Source organism: Calonectris borealis, chromosome Z, assembly GCF_964195595.1.
Source record: "Calonectris borealis chromosome Z, bCalBor7.hap1.2, whole genome shotgun sequence".
Classification (NCBI taxonomy): Eukaryota; Metazoa; Chordata; class Aves; order Procellariiformes; family Procellariidae; genus Calonectris; species Calonectris borealis.
In genome coordinates, this window is record NC_134352.1 from 76,318,998 (window position 1) to 76,345,379 (window position 26,382).

Below are 26,382 nucleotides of genomic sequence, written 5' to 3' on the forward strand. Positions count from 1 at the left end.
TGTCACACGCTGCCCAGAGAACTCTTTTCCTGCCGCTGGTGCCTGGCTGGTCCTGTGGCAGTGATGGGATGGGGCTCCTGACATCTTGCTCCAGCGATGGCCGAGTGCGATGGCTTGTGGTGACACTGTCCCAGCCCAGCGGGTCACCTCTGTCCCCCCCCGTGTCAGCACAGCTCCCCGCACACATCCCCGAGGGTCAGCTGGCTCTGGTGAGGCACACCGTGGTCACCTCCCGTCTGGGGCACACCAGACCTAATGGCACCTGGCCAAGCCCAGGGGAGCCCCGGGGACACGCAGAGGACGGTGTTATCCTGCACCCTAGGGTGCAAAGCCAAGCACCTATCTCCCCTGCGAGCGGAGGTTTTTGGGGTGGGTGGCAACCCTGTGCAATGGCCGTGCATCCCAGCAGAGGGTGCAACCTCCCCGCAGAGCGGGGACAGGCGTCCCCGTGGGACAGGGGGGACACCCCGAGCCGGGCAGGGCGGGCAGCACGAGGTGCTCCGGGTCCCTTGCAGATGGCAGGACCACCTGGGTGAAGGGTGGCCGATGCTCTGACCGCTGCCTGCTGCAGAAAGTAATGCATGAGCCGGAGCTGCCCCCCGGGACCCCATGACGCTGCCCCCGGCCGCAAGCTGGGTGACGCTGGGCTGGAGGCCTGGGGCTGGGAAGCCCCACGGGGAGCACAGCACCCACCGCGTGGCACCTGGTGGTGGGTGATAGACCTGGGGCGATGGACACGTGAGCTGTACAGACACTACCACTGCAGAATGCATTTAACACCCTGGGCTTTCCTTCCTCGGGAGGTCTGGGGGCGTGGGCTCGACAGCTGGTTCCTGCCCCAGCTTTAAATCCCACAGGGGCATCTTGATCCTTTGGTTTGGGGCCTCTGGGACTTTCACTGGGGAGGTTTGCACCAGCAGCTGGGGAGAGGTTTGCACCATCATTCAGGGAAAGGTTTGCACAAGCTTTCAGTCAAAAGTTTGCACCAGCATTCAGGGGGATTCAGGGAGAGGTTTGCATCAGCATTTGGTGAGATGTTTGCACGAGCATTGAGGGGGGATTTGCACCAGCATTTGGGTGGTGAGGAGGTTTGCACCAGCATTCAGGGATAGATTTGCACCAGCATTTAGGAGGGCAGTTTGCAGACCACAGAGACTTTCTCCTCTCTTGGAGGAGCCGGTGACAGCTAACAGATGCCAGGGCAGCACCCTGCCCATTCCCTCACCACATCCTCCCGCTTCTGCCCAGACCTCGAGGCTGCCCGTGCAGAGACACAGCTGGCTGGGGCATGCTCTGCCCTGCGGTGGGCCCTCGGCAGGGACCTGCAGCTGCGGCAGAGCATGTGTGCCAGGCAGCTGGTGCTGTGGCAGCGACAGCACAGCCCTGCGGCACGAGGGCCAGCCCGGCCACCTGCGGCCCTCCTTAGCCAGCTCCCTGGGGACACCAGGCTGCGTGCCCTGGCAGGGGTGCCAGGCTGCTGCAGCGAGTGGCAGGGTAGGCTGGGGCTGGGAAAGCCGCCTGCGACTTGTCCCCAGGGGAAGAGGTGGGTGCAGAGTGGGGCTGGATCAGGGTCCAGGGGGGTTCTATGCTCCCAGCTTGGATCATGCGGGGTGCTCAGAGCATGGATTTGGGGTGCTGGTGCTGGGTCCAAGGTCCCCAGGACCTGTGCTCTGCCCCAGCTTGCTCTCCAGCTCCAGCAGCTGGAGCAATAACACAGCAATTAACACCACCTCCCCAGGCGAGGGATTCCCCGGGGCTTCCTTCCACGGGCAGAGCCCAGGGCATCAGCCACCTGTGGCATCCCAGCTTCAGGCACCCAAACCACCTGTCAGCTCTGGGTGCCCATCCTCTTCCTCGAGGCGATGGGTGCCTCTCCCGGGAGCTTTTACAGCTAATCTGGCTTCCAGCACCTGAAGCGCTCGCTGCTCCCCAGGCTGGATTTTCTCCAGGGGGCAGCTGGACACCACCACTGTGGTCTGGACCCAACAGCAGCCGTGGAAATGGGCTGCAATATCCAAGTTCAGCTTTTAGCAACAAGCTCAGCGTCCCTGCAGACCCTAAGGATGCTTCCAGGGCAGCTTTCCCCTCCTAATTCCCCCCCAGATCCAATTCTCAAGCCCCATTCCCCCCGCAGCTGCAGCACAGGCACTGTGCAAGGAAAGCCCCCTTTGCCAGCAGCCTGGTTCCCGCAGACCACATGCCACCTGCAAGAGCCGCAGGTTTCCCTGGGAGCTCTGTGGATTTGGCTAGCACTGGAGGAGCCTCCAGCCATGGGGACCACCCTCCAGTCACCTCCTCCCAGGGACCCTTGGTGTCTCTGCGAGGTTATTTTGGGTTTCCCAGTACTGCTGCCAACAGCCTGTTCCCGGCATCCAGCCGTCCCCTGTGCCCAGTGCTCTGTTCTCAACCGCCAGTACCTCTCCAGGCAAGGAGCACCCTCATCCCGGTAGATGGGTGTCCCTCCTGCTGCAGGGGCCGGGGTGGCTGTGGGGCCAGCCAGGCACTCTCCCCATTGCCTGCTCTCCCGGTGAGATGTGGGGTACCCTGAGTTTGCAGGGTCCTGGGTGCCCCCCCCAGCTTCCCCCCCGTTGCTGCTGCAGGACACTCCCCTGCAGGGACCCGAGACTGGGGCACGGTGTTAAGTGCAACAGGCAGTGGGGTCCCCAGAAACCCTTGGGGAGAAGCCAGAAGCCCCGTAAGTGCGCCGGCCAGAGGCTAGTTGGACACAGCTGTTTAATGGACGCTTCTCAGTACAGAGCGGGCATTGCAACCCGCACACCCCTGGCCGCCTCCTTGCCACGGCCTTGGCCCTGGCCCCATCTTGGCCCTGGCACCCGAAAGATCCCCGTTGGCCTGGCACGCCAAGGCGGTTAGAGGAAGGTGTCATGGCACTGGCATGCCTCCCGGTCTTGCAGCGGGCAGAGTCCCTGGAGAGGGTCCCTGGCTGGGGCAGGGGGGCTTAGCGGGACGGTGCCCCCGCCGCATCGGGGATGGAGATGAGGGAGCTGCCGCAGGTGTACCTCTGGTCTGTACACGCCGTGGGGCACCCCGGCTGAGGCAGGGCACGCTGGGCGGGGGGAGACTGAGCGCGCCGCGGGGAAGGGGTCGGAGGGGCAGGGGGCAGCTGCTGGGGCTGCCCCGTCTGGCATGTGTGGGGTGAGGTTTCCAGGGGTTCCTGCTCCTTCACCTGCAGGCTGAACGCTTCCATCCACCTTAGGGCCACTGGGCATCAACCCTGCCCAGCGAGTGCCTCATCCCTGCAGGTGACAGCCGGGGCGGCTCTGCCTCCTCCTCCTCGCCCCGTGGGAGTGGGAGTGAGTGGGGCTGGTATGGGACCAAGCAGTGCTAGTGTGGGACCGGAATGCTGAGCAGGGGGAGAGCATCCCGTGGGACCAGGGGGACAGGAGGGGACGAGGATGCAGGGGAGCACTGCTGTACATCCGAGCTTGCCCTCCTGCCCCCCTGATGCTTTCTGTTCCCAGTGCTCCTTCCCACAGCGTCGCTGTTGGCATGAAATGGTTGGTCCCCAGCAGGCCAGGGTGAAACACTCTCCCAGACATGGCCAGAAACTGTGGGTGCGAGGATGGACCTCCTGGGCTCCAGCCCCTGTTGGAGCCGGGCAGGGATGTGAAAGAGCCACATTCTCCCCCCGAGGATTCACCGTGACGATGAGCTGAGCCGGTGCTTGCCACAGACCCCCGGGTGCTGCTGCCGGTGGGGCGCAGAGGCTCAGCCACGCTGCCCCACGGCGCTGCAGGAGGCTGGGGGTGCATGGCTGCTCTGGGCTCCGCTCTCACCCCATAACTACCCAGACCCGGCTCCAGGACCAGAGCGAGCCCCACTTCTCCTCAGGGGCAGACCCCGCTCTCTCTGCAGGTCCCTGGGGACAGGTCTCCGGTGGCTCCAGGCGCTGGCGGGCAAGGGGGTGCTGTGGGGCTGGGGGTCTTGGGGGCAACAGGTTCCCAGCCCACTGTGCCCCACAGTATCCCTGGGCATGGGACCCCTTCCTACAGTGGGGTCTGTGGGGGCACCCCCTGTACCCCATGGCATCCCCGGGCACTGGACCCCTCCCCACAGTGGGGTCTGTGGGGGCACCCCCTGTGCCCCATGGCATCCCTGTGCCCAGGACCTATCCCCACAGTGGGGTCTGTGGGGGCACCCCCTGTACCCCACGGCATGCCTGTGCCTGGGACCTATCCCCACAGTGGGGTCTGTGGGGGCACCCCTGTACCCCACGGCATCCCCAGGCATGGGACCCCTCCCCACAGTGGGGTCTGTGGGGCCATGCCCTGTACCCCACAGCATCCCCGTGCCCGGGACCTATCCCCATAGTGGGGTCTATGGGGGCACCCCCTGTACCCCACGGCATCCCCGTGCCTGGGACCTATCCCCACAGTGGGGTCTATGGGGGCACCCCCTGTGCCCCACGGCATCCCCAGGCACTGGACCCCTCCCCACAGTGGGGTCTGTGGGGGCACCCCCTGTACCCCACGGCATCCCCGTGCCTGGGACCTATCCCCACAGTGGGGTCTGTGGGGGCACCCCCTGTACCCCACGGCATCCCCAGGCATGGGACCCCTCCCCACAGTGGGGTCTATGGGGGCATCCCCTGTGCCCCACGGCATCCCCGGGCACTGGACCCCTCCCCACAGTGGGGTCTGTGGGGGCACCCCCTGTACCCCACGGCATCCCCGTGCCTGGGACCTATCCCCACAGTGGGGTCTATGGGGGCACCCCCTGTGCCCCACGGCATCCCCGGGCACTGGACCCCTCCCCACAGTGGGGTCTGTGGGGGCACCCCCTGTACCCCACAGCATCCCCAGGCATGGGACCCCTCCCCACAGTGGGGTCTGTGGGGGCACCCCCTGTGCCCCACGGCATCCCCAGGCACTGGACCCCTCCCCACAGTGGGGTCTGTGGGGGCACCCCCTGTACCCCACGGCATGCCTGTGCCTGGGACCTATCCCCACAGTGGGGTCTGTGGGGGCACCCCCTGTACCCCACGGCATCCCCAGGCATGGGACCCCTCCCCACAGTGGGGTCTGTGTGGGCACCCCCTGTACCCCACGGCATCCCCAGGCATGGGACCCCTCCCCACAGTGGGGTCTGTGGGGGCACCCCCTGTGCCCCATGGCATCCCCAGGCATGGGACCCCTCCCCACAGTGGGGTCTGTGGGGGCACCCCCTGTACCCCATGGCATCCCCAGGCATGGGACCCCTCCCCACAGTGGGGTCTGTGGGGGCATGCCCTGTACCCCACAGCATCCCCGTGCCTGGGACCTATCCCCATAGTGGGGTCTATGGGGGCACCCCCTGTGCCCCACGGCATCCCCAGGCACTGGACCCCTCCCCACAGTGGGGTCTATGGGGGCACCCCCTGTGCCCCACGGCATCCCCGGGCACTGGACCCCTCCCCACAGTGGGGTCTATGGGGGCACCCCCTGTGCCCCACGGCATCCCCAGGCACTGGACCCCTCCCCACAGCGGGGTCACTCCCTCCCCCACCCCACTTCCCCCCCACCAATCAGAGACCCCAGAGCCGCACCCACTCCCTCAGCCAATCAGACCCCGGCACCCATCCTCTTCACAGCCAATCCGAAGCGGAGGCAGGGGGAGAAGACAGCACGGCTGCTTCCCCGCCAGCCAATCAGCAACCAGCTCCGCCTGCAGGGAAGGGCGGGGCGGGTCTCCGTGGCAGGAGAGGCCTCGCCGCCCAAGATGGCGTCGCTGGGGCCTAGGCCGGGGGCTGCAGGTGGAGCGCGGCGCTGTTGGGGCGGGCGGCCAGGATGTAGGCGACGTTCTCCCGCAGGAAGCCGGGCCAGTCGACGGGCCTGCGGGCAGACGCGGGCTCACCGGCCGCCCCGACACCGCTGCTCCCTCGGGGGGGTGTCCAAAATGGGGGGTATCCCACACCCTCCCCAAACCACCCTCGCCTCACCTGGCCTCCTCCCGTTCCGGGGCCGGCGGGGTCTTCTCCTGGCTCTTGCCGCTGCCGCTGCTGACAGGGCTGCTCTCCGACATGGGCCCCACGTGGCTGATGCTGTGGGGAGGAGGAGGGTGCTCTTCGTCTCCCCCTCCTTGCACCCCAAATGGCGGCAGCGAGGGTAGGAGGGTGCGCGGGGCCAGAGCGGGGCTGCGGGGCCAGGGGTGGGGAGGTAGCGGGAGAGGGGGGGGCAGCCATTTGCACGCCAAGCCCCTTCGGTGGGTGCTGGCTTGTGGCGGGAGCACCGGCAGGGATGTCACCCCCACCCCAGGGCGGGCGTACCTGACGCTGCAGGATGGCGTCTCCTTTTGGTGCTTGCGGAACCAGGCGTGCCGGGCCCGGCGGCACTCGCCCTCCCCGATGAAGCCATCGCCGTCCTGGTCCAGGGCCAGGAAGGCCACCCGCGCCCGCTCCCGTTCCTTGGCCGTCAGCAGCCGCAGCAGGGCGTTCTGGGGGGGGCAGAGAGGTGAAGGGGGGCGTGCTTGCCTCACGGGATCTCCCCGCTCCCATGCCCAGCGCTGTGGGGATCTCCCACCATGGGTGCCACGGCCATGGGTGCTGGCCATGGGAGCCAGCCCGAGGTGCCACAGCCCTGGGTGCCAGCTGTGGGAGCTGGCTCTGGGTGCCACAGCCATGGGTGCCAGCTGTAGGAGCCAGCCCTGGATGCCGCAGCCATGGGAGCTGGCCCCGGGTGCCATGGATGTGGATGATGGCTGTGGTAGCTGGCCATGGGTGCTATGGCCATGGGTGCCAGCCATGGGAGCTGGCCTCAAGTGCCATGGCTGAAGGAGCTGGCCACAGGTGCCGCAGCTATGGGTGCTGGCCATGGTAGCCAGCTCCAGGTGCCATGGCCTTGGGTGCTGGGTGTGGGAGCTGGCTCTGGGTGCCATGGTGCTGGCTGTGGGAGCCAGCCTCGGGTGCCGTGGCCATAGGTGCTGGCTACGGGAGCTGGCACTGGGTGCCGTGGCCATGGGTGTTGGCCGTGGGAGCCAGCCCCGGGTGCCACAGCCGTACCTGCGGCCGTAGTTTCTGCAGCAGCTGGATGGACTCGTGGGAGAGAAAGTCGTGCCACTCGATGTGCCCCTTCTTGTCGGGGTCCAGGGCGGAGAACTGCAGGGCTGCCTGCTCCTCCTGCGCCTCAGCCATGGGCCGCTCGAACTGCTGCTTGTGCACCAGGTGCTTGTAGTGCAGGAAGTCGTCCAGGGTCAGGCAGGTCTCTGCGGGGGACAGACCGGCTGCAGGGTGCCCAGGGAGGGGGAACCCCCTCCCCCAACCATCCGGTACCCGCCGCGGGGAGGGTCCGCACCTGGAATGATCTTGCAGTGCTGCAGGGTCTCCATCAGGCTGTACATCTCTTCCTCCGTCAGCAGGAGATTGAGGTTGTCCTGGGGTGGGGGGCAGAGAGGAGCCGTGGGGCAAAGGCGTGGGGTGGTGTGAGCACCCGGCCATGCCGCGGCACCAGGATCCCTTGCAGGTGTGCGGGTGTGGGCACGCAGAGAGGGACGGTGTGGTGTGTCACCCAGGGGTGCCGCAACGGGGTGGCTCCATGCCCCTGGGCTTTGGGTGCCATTCCAGCTTTGCCACAGCTCCTCGTGTGCCCGGCGGCACGTCCCCTGGTGTCATGTCTCCCTGCCAAGGTGCTGGGGGGCTGGCTGCCAGGGTGGGGATGTGGGGATGTGGCCAAGGGCCGCTGTCCCCTCCCCTCCAATGGTTCCCCATGAGGCCAAGGTGAGCGGCAGGAGCTGGGGAGCAGCAGGTCCCCCATCGCCCTGGACCAGGTTGTGACATGGGACCCTACTCACGTCCTCGTGGGGCACGGCTCCACATGGAGCACCCAGCAGAAGCCTGGTGTCCCCCACCCCAGGCACTCACGCAGTAGTAGCAGCTCCAGCCCGTCTCGGTGTGCGCCGTCTCCGTCACCTCCACGGCACTGTCGTTCTGCAGGTAGCCCATGCGGCGCAGGCAGCCGTCGTGGTACACCCGGCTGCAGACGCGGCAGGGGAAGAGGCTCTCGGCTGTCCACACCTCGCAAATCTCACATATTTCATCGTTGAGGGCCTGGGGAGAGATGGGCAGCTGCTCAGAGGGGCAGCGTGGGCAGGGGGCTGGCTTCTCGAGGTGGGGGTCAGGGTGGTGCTTCGCAAGTGGGGATGGATGCTGGGGAGCAGAGGGGATGGGAGGGTGGGATTGTGTGGGGCTGGCGTAGGGAATAGGTGGGTGGTGGGGTCATAGGGGGCACGGCTGGTGGGGTTAGAGGAGGGTGGATGGGTTTGTGGGGATGAATGGAGGGTGTATGGGTCCGGCTGTAGGGTTGGTGGGGCTGTGGGGTTGTAGGTTCTCTGAGGTGCAGCGTTGTAGGTGTTGGTGGCTGGGTGGTGGGGTTGTAGTTTGGCTGGTCTTTAGGGTTGTGCTGTGGGTGGGTGGAAGTGCTGATCTGTCGGTGGCTGGTTGTAGGTGTGGACAGATAAGCTGTAAGGCTGTAGGTGGGCTGGGGTGTAGGCCTGTCGGCGTCGGTGGGTGGATAGGTAGGGTCATGGGTGTGGATGGGTAGGGTCATGGGTGTGGATGAGTAGGGCCATGGGTGTGGATGGGTAGGCTGTAGGATTGTGGGTGTGAGTGGATAAACTGTTGGGTTGTAGATGGGCTGGGCTGTAAGGGTCAGAGGTGTGGATGGATGGGTTGAGTTGTAGGCTGGCTGTAGGCTGCCAAACGCATAGATCGAATTGTCCTTCTCTCTTCCCCAAAGCTGGAGCTGTCTGTCCCCAACAGTGACCTCTCCTCCCCAAGACACCCAGGGTCCCTCCAGGGCATGTCTGACGAGTCGCACCCTCCTCCCTGCGTGGCATCTCCAGCTGCTCAGCCCAGCCCCCAGACTCCTGCCCCACCGAGCCACCTCCATGGGGCTTGTGGCCAGGGAGGCTGTCACTGCCCGGCGGGCACTGGGAACACTTGCACATCCCTGGGCTCTCCCCTGCGCATCTCCAGCCCTGTCCCCATCCCTCCCTCCCTGTCCCCGTGCTCTGTCTGCTCGCCTGCTCCCGCTGCTCCAGGCTGATATCCGGGGGCTCGTCATCGTGCAGCTCCCGCTTGGGCCGGATGAAGGCGGGAGGCGTGAACCTGTTGGCTCGGTCAAACTCCTCCGGCTCCACGCCCCGGCCATCCCGCAGCCGTTCCCAGGCCGCCTTGGCGGTGCTCTCCTCCGGCTGGGAAGGTCCTGCCGATGCCTCCTCCTCTCCCTCATGCACCGCCTGCTCCAGCGTCCCCCGGCGTGTGCCCCCCGCCTCTGCCTGCCGCCGTGTCGATGGCTGCTCCCGCAGCCCCTCCTTAAAGGCTGACACGGCCAAGCTGACCTTCTGCACCTTCTCCACCGTCTGCCGCCTGGACATCAACACCCCCATGGCTCTGCAGGGGGAAGGAAGGTGCTCAGTGCTAAGGCTGAGCACCTTCAGGTGCAATGCTGCTCCCCACCCCTGCACCATCTCCGTGTCCCCAAAAAGGTGTCCCGGTGGCTTTCCCCCAGCTGCGTGAGGAGCAACTCAGGGAAGGGAGAAATGGGGCTCCTTGGCAAGCTGGCGCTGGAGTCATCCATGGTGGCCATGGGGAGATGGACTCGAAGCCACATGGAGATCTGGCCGTGGAGGGCCTAAGTGTTGGTGGGGGAGCAGGACAGCAAGCAGGGAGCTGGTTTGGGGGCACCCTGCCTCCCCCATCCTTGCTCTGTAGACTCCAGCTTAACAAGAAACACATCCATGCTCTTCCCACACCAGACCAGTAAATCCCAGAGGGATTGGGACCAGCTGTAACCCTGCCCCTTGAGTGCATCCCCTTTCTGCCTTGGAAAAGCCTCTTTGACCAGCCAAGGGTGAGAGGTGACCTCCCTGCAGCTCTGCCCAGGGCTAAGGCATAGCGGATCTGGTGCTGGGCCTCTTACCTTCCCTATAAATTTCTCGTCACCCCCTCAGTCTCTCTTGGGCTCACATGCTCGTGTGTATGCACGTGTGCTGCTGCCCTGATCGCTGGGCATCCCGCATCCTGCAAGGAGCCATGCGGAGAGGCTGGGCCAGCGATGGGAGGGCTTTGAGGGTGCAGGGTGGAAGGGGAGCAGTACATAGGTCTGGGGTGCATGTGTCCCAAGAAGGGGGTTTGGTCGCAGGACTGAGGAGATCATCTTAGGGTAAAATGGGGAGGGCAACGGCAGCAGCAAGAGCAGGTCGGGCTCTGTCTCAATGGGGGTGGGCTGAAGCTGGGGAGAAGCACGATTTGGTCACCAGTGGCGTGGGGCACAACACCACCCCGCGTGGGTCCTGGCACTGCCCCTGTGCCCCGCTGGGGCTGTGTTATGGAAGATGCGGTTAAATCACCATCCCTGGAGGTATTTAAAAGACATGTAGATGTGGTGCTTAGGGCCATGGTTTAGTGTGGACTCGGCAGTGTTAGGTTAGTGGTTGGACTTGGTCATCTTTAAGGTCTTTTCCAACCTAAATGATTCTATGATTCTGTGCTGCAGCCAAGATGTGCTCCCAGCTGGTGCCCAGCACTCGCTGCCTGTGCAAGCGGGGGGACATCGGAGCAGCCATCTCCCGCCCCGCCAGCCTCAGCAGGGAAGTCCCCAGGTAGCGGGATAATTAGCAGCACACGCGCACACGCCGGGATCTTGCAGCTGCGGGAGGACACGTCGCTGCGGGCACTGCTGTGGCAGGGAGCCTGGGCAGGGTAATTACAGCTGCCCCACATCAGCGGTGCCGAGCAGAGCGTGCTGGCAGGCGGCAGCTCGGTGCCCTTCGCTCGTCCCCACACCCTCAGATGCCCGGCCCCACGGTCTCACCCCACGACCCCCAGTCGCGTGGGCTCTGTTCACGCGCACGCGCGGGCGTGCAAACCCAAACACCGGCACGCGCACACGCATGTGATTTCCCAGCCTCCCCCCGCCACCGCGGGACCATCTGCATGCAGATTCCCACGCACGGAGCCAGGTGTGTGACACATGTGGGCCCCATCCCACGTGCTGGGGGTCTCGGCGGCGGGCGTGCACGGACGGGGGTATTTGCACCCATTGGCCCCCATGCCCGGCTCGGGGCTGGCGCCTGGCGTGCTGCAACTCCTGGCGCTTTGCAAAAGTGGGAGATGAGAAGAGCCGGAGGCACGTGTCCAAGCCACAGCAGCAACAGCATCCCTGCGGCTGTGTCGGTGGCGGGGAAGACACCTGGGCATCTCTGCCTCCTCACTGTGCTGTCAACCCCTGCCTGGGAAGCTTAGGATCCCACCGGCCATGGGCAGGATCCGCTCTGCTCCTGGGCAGCATTGTGGCTCTGCCTGCAAGCCAGCGAGCCGGGGGCACCACAGGGAGATCCCCGCCTTTGCAGGTCCCTGCATCTCCGAGCATGGGCCAGATCCTGGCCTTACCCTGCCCAAGGCTTGGGTGGAAGAGGAGAGGGTACAGAGGGGCTGGGCTCATAGAGAAGAGCCAAAAGAGGGGCGTGAGCCCCAGCTCTCGTCACACCAGTCCCCCCAGTAGTCACACTGGTGCTCCTGATCCCCAGTGTGCTGGCAGCATCTCCCTGCAGTGCTGGGGGGCTCCGGGTGGCCCATCCCCAGCCACTCTGTGAAGCCCAGGCAGCACTGGGATGGCTGGTGTACGGGCCTGCTGTAATCCCCCAAAATGAGGTTCCCCTTTGTGTTCACAGCGTGGTCACCTCCCTGCCCCGTGCCTCTGCCGGAGGATCCCAGCCCATCTCCCTGTTTCTTGTCCTCTCCCAAGGCCACCCTGCGTGTCTCCTGCCATAGTCGATGCCACTGGCTGCTGCATGCCTGGAGACTGGAGGCTGTCACTCCTGTCACAGCTTGTGTTTGTTCTCAGCTCCACCGGCCTCCCTCCTGCTAGTGCTGCATGCACCCTGCCTGCACATCCAGGGGCTGAATGGCCTCACCCCACGCTCCCTCTCCAGTCCCCGCTGCCTTTCCAGAGACCCCAAAGCTCCCTAGGTACCCCAAACCTGCCCTGCATTCTCCAGGAACCCCTTTTCCCCATGCCCTGCCTGACCCATTGACTGTGCGGAGTGGGACATCACCCCCACGCAGAGCCTGGCCCGGCTCAGGATCCTACCAGACTCGGGGGGTTCCCTCTCTCCTGGGGACCCCTGGACGTGGGGAGGGGGGACCAGAGACACCCTTGCCCCGTAGCAGCCCAGATACCCGAGCAGCCCCTGCATCCCCACGCGTCCCCGGGGGGAAGGTGCCTCTGCTGCTATTTGTGGCCACTCTCCAAGGCGCCCGGCAGTGCCACAGCCCGGCTCACCTTGGCCCAAGGCGCCGGGGCCTCGACCTTGCTGCCGGGTGCCAACGCGGGGGCTATTTTTAGGTCGCCCCCATAGAGGAGCTAAATCTGGGCATGGGCTGGAGCTGCCTGCAAACGCCTGGCTCTGCCAAGCCCTGCCGGCACCGGGTGCTGTTGCAGCGGGTGGTGGGCACCTTCCCACCCCCTTCCCTTCCCTTGCACTGGCCCCCTGCACCCCTGTCTCCTGGGCAGCACCCGTTCCCTGTGCTGTTCCGATGGGGATTTGCTCCTTGCTACTTCATCCCTGCAGCAAAACACTGAGCCAGAAAGCACTTCATCCCCCTATCACCCGTGGACTCCTCTTTCCCAGTCCCACGCAGCTCTCTGCATGGGGAAACTGAGGCACGGAGGCAAGACTGGTGCGGCTGTCGTGGGGATCAGCCTATCTTGGGGAGGAGGATGGAGGCACTGGTGGGATGGAGCTGGTGGCCAGCATGGAAGCACCCTGGGCGGAGGAAGCAGGACAGAGCATCTTGAAGCAAACAGAGCCACCAGTCCCTGCATAGCTCCAAAAAGCCCTCTCCCCCATGGCAGCGGGAGTGGGGAGCATCTGTGGCTCTTGCTGGGGTTATGGGGTACCAGGTTTGTCTGTGAGGGCGGCGGTGGGTGCGGGGCGGTGAGTGATGGGTGGGTGGGTGTATCGCAGCGTGGTGCGGATGTTGTGGTGGCTGGGAACGCAGGATGGATGTGTCAGGGAGCAGCGTGGATGTGTTACAGGGTGGATGGGCCACGGGGTGGATGTGCTATGGTGCGGCTGGCAGCACGGGGCGGGTGTTATGGCCTGGTGGAGGGTGTGTGGGCTAGGGGTGTTGCAGCGGCTGTGGGCATTGCGTGGGTGGTGGCTTTGGGTGCAGGGATGTTGCAGCAGCTGTGCGTGTGGGGTGGTGGCTGTAGCAGCTAGGGGTATGGAATGGGTATGCTTCGAGGGCCATGGGTGCAGGGCAGGCTGTTGTGGTGCCCGGCGGTGGCACAGGGAGCTGAGGGTGCGGAGCCATAGGGTCCATAGGGCTGGCCGTTGCCTTCCTGCCTGCCCCCCGCCCACCCATGCTTGCCTGCCCCACGTCCTTGTGGCAAAGCCCACGTGGGCACTTGGGCTGGTGCACCCACCCTCAAGGGGATGCAGCAGGGGTCCCGCCCCACCGGCGGGGAAGGATGCGCCTGGTACCCAAGGGGTCCCCATGGGCCAGGCCTCCTCCCTGCCCTCGCCAGCCTCCCCGTGTTTTAACCCCCACCTAGCGCTGCACCTTCCTGGGAACAGCGTTAGGGACCTGGGGGCAGAGGCATGGGGTACCAATGGGGAGGATACCCTGGGGACCCCAGGGCCGACGGCAGCCCAGTCCCAGGGCTCGATCTGAAGGGCACTGAGCAGGGCTGGGAGGAGCTGCCATGGCTCTGGCACAGCCCTGCACACCCTGCCCGCCGCTGCCTGCCTGGGGAGAGGGGGGCCGAGCAGTGCAGGCAGCAGGCTCTGCTTGGGGGACTGCACATCCCACCTCCTTGGGCTTGGGGATGCCCAGAGCGGTCCAGCAGCACCCCCTTGTCCCCTCTGCCTGGCAGATGGCACGTGCTGGGACCGTGGCACTGCTGGGGCTGCTGCTGTGAGGTGACCCGGTTGCCACAGGGTCTGTGGCTGATGGTACCCTCCCCACTCTCTGCAGGGCTGTGGGGGCCTGACGGGGAGGTCTGGAGGGGTGGCCAGAGCCCCAGCTGAGCTGTGTCCCCCTCCTGGGGACACTGAGCCAGTGTCTGCTCTCCCTGCCAGATCAGGCGCCATAGCAGATTTTATAGGTGTGTCACACGTTTCCGTCTCCCAGAGGGGGATCAAAATGCCGTGACAGCAAAGTCCCTGCCCATGCAGCAGACAAGGCTCCCACCCAGCTCCCCACTTCTCCTCGTCTCCCTCCCCAGCCCCTCTCCCCAGCACCCACATCAGGACCCCGATGCCTGGGCCGGACCCTCCCACCCCATCCATGTCCCCACTCCCAGGCACCCCAACCCAGGAGCCCCAGTTGCCCTCCCATGGACCAGGACCCTGGGGGCAGCAGGGAGACCCACCCATGGGTGTCGCAACGCGTGGCCAGCCCACGCCGTGCACTGGGCAAAGCACCAACAGCAGCAAAAAAGCCACTTACCAGGGTCAGGGTCCGTCTGGGGAGCACGAGCCCTAGAGAACCGTCCACAGGATGTCCATCACCGCTGCCTCTGGCCACGATCCCCTCTCCACCCGTGGGTCCTCACTGCATCCCGCGCCCCGCATGCAAATCCCCGCCGGGGGATGGAGCAGCAAGGCTGGTACCCGGAGAGCCAGAGCCCTGCGCTTGCTGCCGGAGGATGCAGGAGACAGCGAGATGCTGGGAGCGGATGCCTGTATCTAGCGCGCACACACACACACGCACACACACGGAGGAAGCAGGGAGCTTGTGACTGGGGCTGAGCAGATGCAGCCTCGTTTGCTGTCCCTGTACTGATTGCTGCCTGAGCTGTGTTAAACAGCTCTCTGAGACACGAAGCATTTTTTTAACCGGGCTGACGTTGGCTGGGAGATACCAATAAAAGCTTTCCCTGTATCTCCTCTGGCCCCCAGGGCCGAACAGCCTTTCTTCGAGACAGCCTCAAGACTACGGAGATGGGGCTGCATCAGCAGAGGAGCAAAGGTTCTCCCCTGCCCACCAGCCAGGGTTTTCCCCAGACCTGGAGCCCTGGCCACAGGCTACCTGTGACCTCTTTAACCCGTTGCTTGCCGGTCAGCATTGCAGGCAGGCTGTCCTCCCCACACCACGGTGCAGCAGGGGCACGGTGACCCCTGGCTACATGCAGCCCTGTGTGCCTGGTGCAATGCAGCACCAGGGGTTTCGGTTCTCCTGGTCCCCAGGGCTGGGTATCACCTGGGGGCACGCTGCAGGGCTGCAGTGAGGCTGGGGGCTCACGGAGGGAGTGAGGGAGGTGATGGGGCAGGAGGGAGGATGCTGGGCTGGAGAGCTTCTGAAAAAACAATAGTGCTTCCGAAGGTGGGATATCTGCTCCACGTGCATCCCCAGCTGCCCCACACCAGCCTGGTGGAGATGGTCACTCAGCCCCCCGAGTGACCCTGGGTTCCAGCCAGGCCTGGGATTATCGCTGAAGGTTAGAGGAGAGGGCCTGGCAGCAGGGACGGCTGCAGGGCTGCCTTGCCCCTCGGCCAGCGGGGATACAGCGGGTCCTTTCCTGGCTAGGGGAGAGGGATGTTCTGCCCAGCCCCTCCTGTGCTGTTCCTGCCCCCACCACATGCTGGTGCCAGGCTGGTCCCTGGCCCCTCTCCAGGCTGGGAGAGCAGACCTGGAGCTGGTGGCCCAGCCACTCCTCACCTCGTACCAGCGCTCCCCTAGACCTCTGCGTGCTGTCACTGGTCCCACAATACCAATACCTCCATTACAGATCCTTCCCACTCCCCCACGTCACAGCCAGCTGTGAGCTGAGACCCTCCGCAGCTCATGTCACCCACCAGCAGAGCCAGGGGCTGGGAAGGGCAGCGTCTGGCTGCTGCGCCGGGGCCCGAGTTGGTCTGCAGCTCCCTTCCCCGCCGGGCGGAGATGTGCAAAGCTGGGCTGCAGACAGGATTTATCTGCTTTCTGCTTGTGGCTGTCAGGTCCTGTCTTGCTTCGCTCCGTCGGCTGCGGGAGCCTTGCAGGGAGCCGCCGGTCGCCCTGCCCTGGCCCGGGGTACCTCTCTGTGCTGCATCCTTCCCCAAGGATGCTTCCCTTTAGGGTGAATCACATTTTGCGTTATTTGGCCTGAGGAGCAAGGTGGAAAGGTGCTGGGATGCATGTGGGGTGGAGAAAGTGGAGGCCAACTGTAAATGGGGCCGGAGGAAAACATCTCCACAGATGAGCCCTGGCCCCAGAGGACTGGGAAAAGGGGGAGGTGGTGGAGGAGGAGTGTGCCGGCAGGCTGCAAAAGCTTTAAGTGCCTCTGCGGGGAGAGCCCTGCCCTGGCGGGCCCGTGGTTGAGTGCAGCAGTTCCTGGAAAAGCAAAGGCGAGGAGGAGCCCCAGCCCTGCTCCTGCCCAAGCGGCCGAGGGGCTTGGGGGTCCCACTGCTGTCTGCCCTGGTGCTCTGCGATCTCTTCCGTAGCATGGCCAGGCTGTACCCCTGCAGCAAGGCTCCGTGGGCAGGGCTGGCTGAGCCTGGGGGACGGCAGCTCCTTGCCAGCCCTTGGGTGCACCAGGGCCCAGCCGGTGGGTTTGGTGTCCCACCAAAGGAGAGCTGCAGCCCAGACCCACTTCTGCAAGGGGCATCCAGCAGCCTCCACCCTGTGCAGGATGCAGGATGCTCTCACACCCCCCGGCGAGAAGGAAGACAGAGTCCCCTGCCCTGACACCCCTCTCTGAAAAGCCACAGCACGGCTGGGCGCCCATTGGAGCGGCCGCGACGGCAACAGGCTGGGAAAGCTCTTGGCAGAGCTGGCAGCACCGGGCTGCCGGAGGAGGGCTGCAGGGGCGGAGGTGAGAGCTGAGCTGCAGTGGGAATGTACATTTTCGTCAGTTCCCCACCCCACCCCCCTCCAAAATCTCGCATGACGCCCGTGTGTAGGTCACTGGCTGCTGCAGCGACGCGGCGCGTGGGCTCACCATCTGCGGCTGCTTCTGGAGCCCGCCGCCTGGGAACGCTGCCCCGTGCTGCCCCGCTCCTCCCGGCTCCCGCCCGGCCCCCGGCCCTGAAGCCGCCAGCACCCTGGGGGGCCGCAGGGCGAAGGTTATGCTCTTTGATGGGGGGGGAACCAAACTTTTGGCTCCTGCCAAGAAGCAGGAGCAGCAGCGCTGGGGCGCCTGCGCGAGCCGGCGTTCCTGCCAGTCAGCGGGGGGTGATGGAAAAGAGAACTTGTCAAAATAGCGAGATTTTTTTTTTCAGGAGATTACAAGTTTGGCTGATGGAGATAATAGTGTTGATGCGCTGCGGGGAGGGTTCGGAGAGGCATCGGCACACCTCGCGGCAGCTGGGTCGGGAAGGGAGGATGATACCAAAATCAGTGTGAAATGGGATAAAAACCGGCTGCCTGATGGACTGCTGTGTAAGACTGCAGGCAGGGAATGGCAGAGCATCGCCCATCACTGGGAACAAGCAGCGCACGAGCGAGCCTGTGAGCAAGGGAGACCTTGCCTGGTTCTTTCTGGCCGCCCCAGCCCCGTGCCCTCAGGCTGCGTGGGCTCCGAGCAGGGGAAGGGGCTCAGGATCCCACCCATGGATCTGATCCCAGCTGCAGGCACGATCCCGCTCTCCATCAGCACCCAAGCGGGGCATCTTCTGCAGACAGCACCTCCCAAGGCCACCTGCTGATGGCTGTCCTTGACGTCCACTGACAGCTGTCCATCAAGCCCACTGATGGCTGTCCATCACTGCCCCTTGACATTCACACTGGCTCATCAGTGACTGTCCATCACACCCCTGGTCATCACTGCAGGCACCATGCATGATGCTGATGGCTGTCTGTCATGTCCCCACCACCAAGGACAGCTCATTGACACTGCCTGTCACACCCCCGGCCATCGATGCAGATGTCCTCCACTGCTCCCACGCTCCGACAGCTCAGCCATCAGTCCCCACAGCCTCCAGATCCCCGCAGCCTCCAGATCCCCGCAGCCTCCAGATCAGCCGGAGCCTGATGGAAGAGGAGGGCTGTGGCCCTGTGTCCCCCAACCCAAAGGGTGCAACCTGCTTCCCTTGGGGGGCCAGTTCCCCTGAGCAGCCCCTCGCCCTAGGCTGCTCTGACACCTTCCGTCTCCAACCCCTGTCCCCACCAACGGTCCCCCCAGTTGTGCGTGTGGGTCTGCAGTGCCAATGTCATTGCAAACTGCTAATGGGGTGGTGGCTGCTCTGTGGCTCCTGTTCTCCGCATTCATCCTGACATACCCCTACCACGGTCTCCGGTCACAGGGACAGGGACATGGACAGGGATGGCAGGTCCTGGCACTCCCCCTGCCCTCAGTGGCCAGGGTGCCCCGAGCAGGAGCTGCCAGATGGTGCCCAGCAGGGATGCAACCCCTCCTTTGGCCCCCGTCAGCAGCCGCACGGTAACGAACCCAAAGTAGGTTAAGACGCCGCGGATGCTGGCTGCGTGCCTCGCAACCGTGGCACCGTGTTTGTTTGCTCTGAGTTTTTCCCTCCCATCGTGGGGCCAGGGTGCAGAGCTCTTGCAGGGGCATAATTACCGAGCAGCCTTGTGTGCAATGTCAGGGTGCAAAGGCTGGCTCTGCCCCCCCAGTAGCTTTCCCGGCAACCAAAAATCCCCCAGTACAAAAGCCTGGAGCAGAATTTGCCTAATTAATATATCTTCAGCCCTGCAGCTCTGCAGGACCTATGAGTTTGCAACTGAGGTCTGTCCGGATGCATGTGGCAGCCGAAATCCCAGCCGAAGCGGGACCGGTACTGGGCTGCATGTGGAGGAGGCACCTCCAATTCATCTGCAGGTCTTTGACTGAGCTCCCACTCCAGCCCGACCCAACATCTGCTGCACTGAGCCGTGGCAGCCCGAGATCTGCTGGACATGCAGCCCTGAGCGGACAACAGACCCCACCAGCTTCTCCAGCTGCTGGAAGGAGGAGATCCAGCCTGCGTCCGGCCCATCCATCCTCTTGTATGTCCACCTCCAGGTGAGCCCTTAGCTGCTCTCTGCTCCCTGCTACGGTCCTGCAGTCACAGCTTGGCTGTTCTCTTTTCCCTGTACTGGGAAAACTGGGCTCTGAGGAGCCTGAGAGAGAGTACGAGGTGCTCAGCACCACGCTGCCTTGTGCAGCCATTTACCCACGTTGCTCCTCCATGAGCTGCCTTCACTCCTATGATAAGGGGGAAAAGCTGGTGGGGACCAGTGCCAGGACCTGGGGAGAGGGTGCAGAGAAAGGACGTGATCTGACGGTGCGTATGGGTGCTGAAATGTCCCAAGCTGGGGTGAGAGAAGAAAGGAGATGAGAGCAGGCAGGGAGAAGCCAACAAAGCATCCTCCGATGGGCAGGGATGCCCCAGGGTCCGGGGTCTGCAGGAAGGTGTTCCCCCAGGGTGGCTGCCTGGACTTACCCTTGGCTGTCCTTCCTGGGGGTGGCATATTCCTGCAGAGGAGCCGGAGTGCAGAGCCGTGGGTCTTTTGACCCCATCCCTGCAGCTGGCGGCTCGCCAAACCTGGCCCCGATGAGAGGAGGATGCTCCCTCTGACAGATAATAGCCGAGCACTTTAGAGCTCTCTAATCTAGGAGCACTCTTGCAGGCATTAGCTAAATGACCCTCTTCACAGGGCCACTCCAGCCAGCTCCCAGCGAGCGGCCGTCCCCTCCAGCCTGTCCTCTCCCCTCCGCTTGCGAGTCCCCGGATGGGGTCAAGCCCAGACCCCACGGCTCTCCAGGGACTGGTACCCCCTTGCCCTAAGCGGGGACACAGATGTACCCAAACAGCAGAGCCTGGTGCAGGGATTTGTCCCCCACTGCAGGGCTCTGGAGAGCAGGATCAGCCCTAGGGCTGGGCAGAAGGGTTGAGGCTGGGGTGAGAGGGGGAGTGCGGGGGCTCAGTTGTGGACAGGTGCCGGGTGTTTGCAACCGCAGCATCCCAGTGCCAGCCCCACAGCGTCTTGCAAGGGACGCACTCGTCCCCATAAGGAGGCACGGGCAGGGATGCCAGGCCCCCGTGCTGCCCACCCTGCCAGCCTGGCTGACCCCCTGCAGCATCACCCGTGCCCGTGTCCTCCTTAGTGGGGCCACCTCTGCCGCAAGCCAGTTGAGCATCCTCACAGAGGAGCTTTTCAAGTGGAACGGAAACGCCTAATGAAGGCCAACTACACTAACCGGGGCTGTCACGGGGATGATTGCTGCCTTCCTAAACCGCTTTATGAGCAATAAAGCTGTATGAGAGGAGAGGAGAGAAGAGGAGAGGAGACGAGAGGAGATGTGGTGCTTGCAAGTGGGTCCAGCAGCCTCCATGTTGCTTTTGGTGCCTCCATCAGCCCTGCTCCCATGCCGCAGCATCCTATGGGCAGTCTTCGTGCCGTCCCCAGCATCTCCAAGCCTGGAAACCCTCATCACAGCCCCTGATGCCTCTCACCCCTCTTGGGGACCCCCGAGCACCTCTGATGGGGTGAGCGGGGACAGCCCCACGGATTGGCAGAGCCCCGGCACGCCACTGCCCCACTCTCGCCTCTTAATCAGCTAATTGTGTGTTTGGGGTTTCAGGCGAGGGCCCCAGCCTGGCGTTGCCATACCAACTGCATCAGCATCACTTTCAAACATTTACCAAGCAGGCTTGAAATGCGGGGGGTGGGGGGAATTAAAAAAGGAGAGGAGGCCAAACAGAGGGTTGATGGGAGGGGAGAGTAAAAGGGCTGTCTGCGCCTCTTTCATTACACCGCGCGGAGTCCCGCAGGGCAGAAAGCTCTGATTAAAATGGCTCTTGCTGGGATTCAGAGGCTTTTTGGGGAAGACAAAAATGCCCCTGCCTGCTGGAGTCTGTCTGAGGCACTGTTGGTGGTAGGATCATCTCGGTTTCTTCAGCAGGGTGAGGGGAGGGCTGTGAGACAAGGGGGCCCAGGTTGTGTCCCGGAGCAGAGTGCGCGGGGACGGGCGGTGGGTGCTGGCCCCAGGGACCCACGGTCCCCGGAGCTGGCCGAGCTGGTGGTGCAGCCAGCTGGTGTGGCAGCTCGGTGCAGGAAGGAGAAGAGGGGGGTGATGTGGGGCAGATCTTACAGCTCAGAGGGTCTGGCCCGTGTTTGTCCTCAACCTGGTGTCATCCTGGGGTATGGGGCAGGACCCCCATCCCGGCAGCGCTGGCCCCCGCTGCCATGTGCCTGCCCTGCTTTCTGCAGCTGGGTTGCGTGTCTCCCCTGCTCCCCGGCTGTGCCTCTGTCCCTCCTCTCTCCTCCTTCCAAATCCACCCCTTTGCCACCCTTGGCCTTTCTGTGAGCTGGATCAGGCTTCTCCAGCACCCCCTGCCCAAACAGACGGGCTCTGGGCTTTCCATGCCAGCACTGGCATGGCATGAGCCCTCCCTCATCTCCCAGCCCTGCTCCATCCTCTCTGGCAGTGACCAACCTGGTGCAGGCGAAGGAGCTGCCCTGGGTGGGGGGCATGGAGGCAGGTGTGTGTTCCCCCTCCTGCTCACCCAGCTTCCCCTGAAAAACCATTTAACAGATCAAAATTTTATATGCTGAGCCACGCTGGAGCCCAGAGTACAGCACAGTTTTGCAGATTTTAGTCAAAGGAGGGCTATGTCACAGGCAGAAGGCATCGGCTGCTGCAGAGACGTGGGGGAGAGAGGGAGAGGGAAGGGCAGGTCGGAGGAAGGGTGGCATACAAGGAAACCCAGTTTTTGAGGGTGACACGTGGCCTTTTTGGCATCCTGTCTCGTGGGATGGCCCTTGGCGTGGCATGCGAGTGCCTCTGCCCAGCTCCTCTCCAGCCCGGCATCCCCTGTCTGGGCTCTGACACCCACCTGAGCGGTGTGTGAGCCTGGTGGCACAGGGCCATCGCCCTGGTTTTGGGGGAGATGCAACCAGTCCCTTTTGCCTACCCATCGCCGAGGCTTCAACATGTAGGGCTGCTTCCCTTCAAACTCCTGGTCTTCCTCCTCTACGCTGAGCGAATCACTCCATCCCTTGCACGCTGGCGATGCGGCTCAGCCATGAATCACTGCGGGCAAGGCTGCTCCCTGGGTGTTTCTTGGTCTCTAGAGAAGAGCCTGTGCACTATGCTCCCTCCTGGCCGTGCATCTCCTCCTGACCACGCTCTGCTCCTCTGAGCCCCCAGCTCTCTGGAGACCAGCCCTTGCTGAGGGAAGGGTCTGGAGGGAGGCAGAGGGCTGTTTCTCTTGCATGAGCTCTCTCCTTCCCCTCCCAGGTGTATACGTGAGCTCCACATGCCCTGATTCCCATCATGGTCAATGAGCATCAACCAGCATCACCAGAGAGGCTGTCTGCTCACCGTTGTCACGGAAGGTTGCAGGGACATGTGCCATGCCTGATGCCCTGGGGGACCCTGCCCACTCCACGGCTCCTTCCAGCAGCATGTGGGTCCCCTGGGAGTCCCGTGTCCCACCCATCATTTCTATGGTGCTGAGAGCTGCTGGATGTGGCCGTGGGCTGTGGGGTGGCTACTCCAAGCCTCAGGCTGGGAGCAGATGCATAGGTCAGAGCAGGAGTGTGGCCCAGGCTTTGCTGGGGAAGCACTGGGATTGTCTAGGCTGCCCGGGGCTTTGCAAGCAGCCATAAGACAGCTCGGTGGGTGCAGTTAGTGTGGTGCCAGGCCCCGGCTTATCAGCCTTGCCGAGCATCTCTGAGTGGTCCAGATGGCTTTCTGCTGGCAGAGCATGGCCCTGGCAGCTTGTGTCTGCTGCAGACAGTGTGCAGGCAGACCCCCTGCCTCCTCCCATGCACCGCCGGGGGCTGGTGTGCTCAGTGTCTGGTACTGGGGCTCATCCAGAGCTTGCCACAGTGCAAATCAGGGCATCAACAGGGCAGGAAGGTAAATCCTCCCCCTCCAGGCTGTGTGCATGCTCCTAGCTGCTGCCGACCCTGCTTTGATGGAGCAATTTGGCAGGTATCAATGGGATGCCCTGTGCCAAGGGGTGTGCCTCCCGGGACCACCCTGGGGTGTCCCTCCTGGATCCTGCACCCTCCCTGTGGCTTCCCAACTATGGACCAAGCACCAGCCAGGAGCTGGGACAAGTGAGGGCATCCCCTGTCACAGCAGCCAGGACAGGTTGCGTCCTCCTGGCTGCTGCCTGCTTTGCCTTGCTCTGCTGCGAACATCATGGTTTGTTCTCCATCCTCACTGGGTGTCTTTTTGATGGGGAGAAACCTCCAAACCACTATACCCTGCAGCTTCAGAAGGAGATGGCCAGAGTGACCTCCACGCAGGTGGTGTCCTGCGATGCTGTACCCCACCCCAGGAGGGTTCAAGCATCGCTCGCTTCCGTGCAGCACTTCTGGGCTGCCGAGGGCTGGGCGCGAGGATCCTTTCCGGGCAGCTCTGTCCGTGAGTTTTACAGCTGCCTGGAACATCTCCAAAGGATTGATTTTCTGTAATTCCTTTGGAAAGCAACTTTTGTGATTGCTAGCATGGAGATCTCAAGCTGGACTTAAACAACAGGATCCTAAAGAGGCCATGAATAATTGAGCCTAATAAATATTAATAACTCGCCTGCATGGTGACAGGGCATGTAATTGCAAGGAGCGTTCTGGAAGCACAGCTCTACAGGCAAGTGTACGCTCGCAGCAGGGCCGTGGCAGAGCCCGGTTAACACTGATGCTGCTGGGCCATGCAGAGCCATGCGTGGCCACCAGCCCTTCCACCCTCCTCTGGAGTTAGCGGTGGCCAGGGGCAGGGGGTGTTGGCCAGCATGCGAGAATTTAGATGTCCTCATGGCACTCTTTCCCATGAGCTGGTCTCCTGTTGAACCTGAGTAGACTTGCAGCAAAAAGACAGTGATGGGGGGTGCATGTGGCCACCTCTCTAAGCTGAGGGATGTCTGGCAGAGAAAGGCTGAACTTGTCACTTGAACCCTTGCCTGAGCAGCACTGAGCCATCGATCGGACCTTGTGCAGGTGTAGGGTCCTGCCCAAAGTCCCTGAGTTTTTTGAATGAAATATAGACACAAAGCTCAAGACTAAATCTACCTGTTTTCCTCCTGGGCTGCTCTAGTCCCTCACTGAATTGCATGCCTGAAATAACACTCACGCCTGTGGCTTTGTCAATGCCCGATCAAACCCAGCATTTCCCAGGCTTCTGCTTTTCAAGGCAGATGAGGAAGAGGAGTCTATAAGGGATCACAAGTGCTTGCATGGAAGGGCACAGTCTGCTCGGCTGCAAAGTCTCATCAGTGCTGCGAGCAGGGTAGAAACAGGTACAGGGAGGCTTTGCCAGAGCTTTCTGGATGTTGCAGTTCAGGGTGGGGATCTTGTAGACCTGCCCCTTTGCAAGCCGCTGTCGGCTTTGCTACCTGATGCTGATGGTGTGACAAAGGAACATACACGGCTATACAGAGAAAAGGGACAGAGAAACCCTGAGCTTACAGCAAGGGCAGGGAGGAGTTTGGGTAGGATGTTGCCCACAGGTTTCTGCTTGAAAACTGTGGTGCTTGGGCAGCTGAGAAGATGACCTGTGAATGCTTGGCAAGGATATTGCGAGGCTGTATCCTCTGCAGGAGCTTCTCCCACACTGAGCAAGTGTTTCTTTTTCCCATACTGCCTGTCTCTGAGATTGCATCTTGCAAATGCGGTTTCAGACAATAACAGCTTGCAATTATGCAGTGCTTTCAAAACCAAGATATCCTGAATTTCGTTAACGTCTTTGTATAAAACTAGCTGAGGCTGCTTCTGGGATGCAAAGCTCCAGCCTGTGCGGAAACGTTGCAGCTGGGATCACCCAAAGCTTTCCTCTGTGCCATGCTGGAGATGGTTCATCCTGCAGGATATTTTAGGGCACAGCTGGCTGGGACCCAGCGCCTGGGCTGGCAAGCCAGAGCAAAGGGGGCACAGAGACAGCTCGTGGTCTCTGATCCCTGCTTTCTGTGTTTTCTATTGCTATGTGGTCGCAGGAGGAGAACTGACTGGTGGTGGGGATCGTCCATCCAGGAGTCAAAGGGCTCTGCGCTCTCTGGGGGAAGGGGAGATGTGACTTGGTGTGATCAGTAAAGGGAGTGGTAATTTCTGTAAGACCCATTATGGAGCACAACCTCTCGGAAGCCATTTCAGAGCACATAAAGGGCAAGCAGGGATTTCACAAGGGAAAACTCCGGTGGACTCTGAGGGTGGCCACCAACAGCTCGACAGCTGGCGGGTGGCCAGTAATGACTGAAGCACCTGGGGGCTGACACAGGGCTTGCCATCAGCAACAGGGGCACTGACACAGGAGTGTCCTCAGAAAAGCCTCAGGTGCCACTAGACGAGGGTGGCTGACACCTGACACAGCCTCCGTCCGGGAGGGATTAGATAAATGCGAGCATTGACCCCCTGGAATTCAGCAAGGGAGGTGCAAAGTGCAGCACCGAGGTGCAATAAGCCCAGGCTGGGAGCTGAGCACCGAGTGGCAGCACTGATGGGAAAGACCCGGGGTTATCACGGGCACAGGGCTGAATATGAGCCAAGATAGCACTCTCGTCGCAAAAAAGGCAAACCACATCCTGGGCTACATTAGGAGGACCGTGGCCAGCAGATCGAGGGAAGTCATTATCCCCTCTCCTTGGCGCTGGTGAGGATGCACAGATCGCAAAAGCCATTCTCGAATAGCTCCTAACAGCAGCTCTCCCGCAGCTTCCTCTGTTGATAAAGAGACGTGAAAATACAGATGATGATACAGGGGTTGCTGCAGGAGCAATAAAAGGGAACCATAGCGTTGTCCCAAGGCACTTGGAGCACTTGCATGGGAAATAGGTGATGTTTCTTGAGAGTCCCATATAGTTCAAATGAGGCATTTGGGGAAGCAAGGAGCTTTACACTTAGATATTAGCTTCTCTTTTGGATGAAAAATTAATGAAAGGCTTGGCTGAAAAGAGTTTGTTTTCTTCTGTGGTCACAGATACCCCAAAATATGAGAATATTGACATGCTTCCAGTCACTCTCCGCTGCTGTGCAGCCGCCCCCCAGCCGAAAGGCAGTAACACCTCGTCTGCTGGACTGTTTGCAGGCTAGCGATGAACCTGCTTCAGCAGTACCTGAAAGTGTGAAAAAGCGAGTGGTCAGTGGCTTGGCTGATCATTGCTACGTGCAGCTGACAGTGCGGGGGTAACTCTGCGAGGTCTCACTGTGTCTGCAAGGGAGCGGACAGCAGAAATGAGTATTTGCCTGGGGCTGACTGCCCAGCCTCCGTGTTGCACAGAGCCTGCTCACATCAGTGCCTTTTCAGGCCTTTTTTCTTTCTGACTTCGGCCGATTCAGAGTTTCGGATGAGACCCATCTGTCATGGATGGGTAGAAACACTGCAGCATGTTTTCCTCCCAAGTTTAACCTCATACCCTGTGGCTGAGAGGAACTCAAATCATTTTGGGTGTTCTCACAGCTATCAATGCACAGGATGAAAACTATCAAGTTGCATTTTAAGAGGTCTCTAAAGGCTGGTG

At 62.6% G+C, this 26,382-nt stretch overlaps 1 protein-coding gene across 1 annotated transcript; it reads right to left on the reverse strand.

Moving 5' to 3' along the window:
• Positions 1–5,565: 5,565 nt before the first annotated feature.
• Positions 5,566–9,381, reverse strand: LOC142075629 (PHD finger protein 24-like). Its single transcript, XM_075137207.1, has 7 exons — positions 9,016–9,381; positions 7,856–8,041; positions 7,290–7,368; positions 6,998–7,200; positions 6,266–6,432; positions 5,939–6,040; positions 5,566–5,831 (listed from the first exon to the last, which is right to left on the reverse strand). The coding sequence occupies exons 1-7, from the start codon at positions 9,379–9,381 to the stop codon at positions 5,735–5,737; spliced, it is 1,200 nt and encodes a 399-aa protein (XP_074993308.1). The 3' UTR covers positions 5,566–5,734.
• Positions 9,382–26,382: the final 17,001 nt, after the last annotated feature.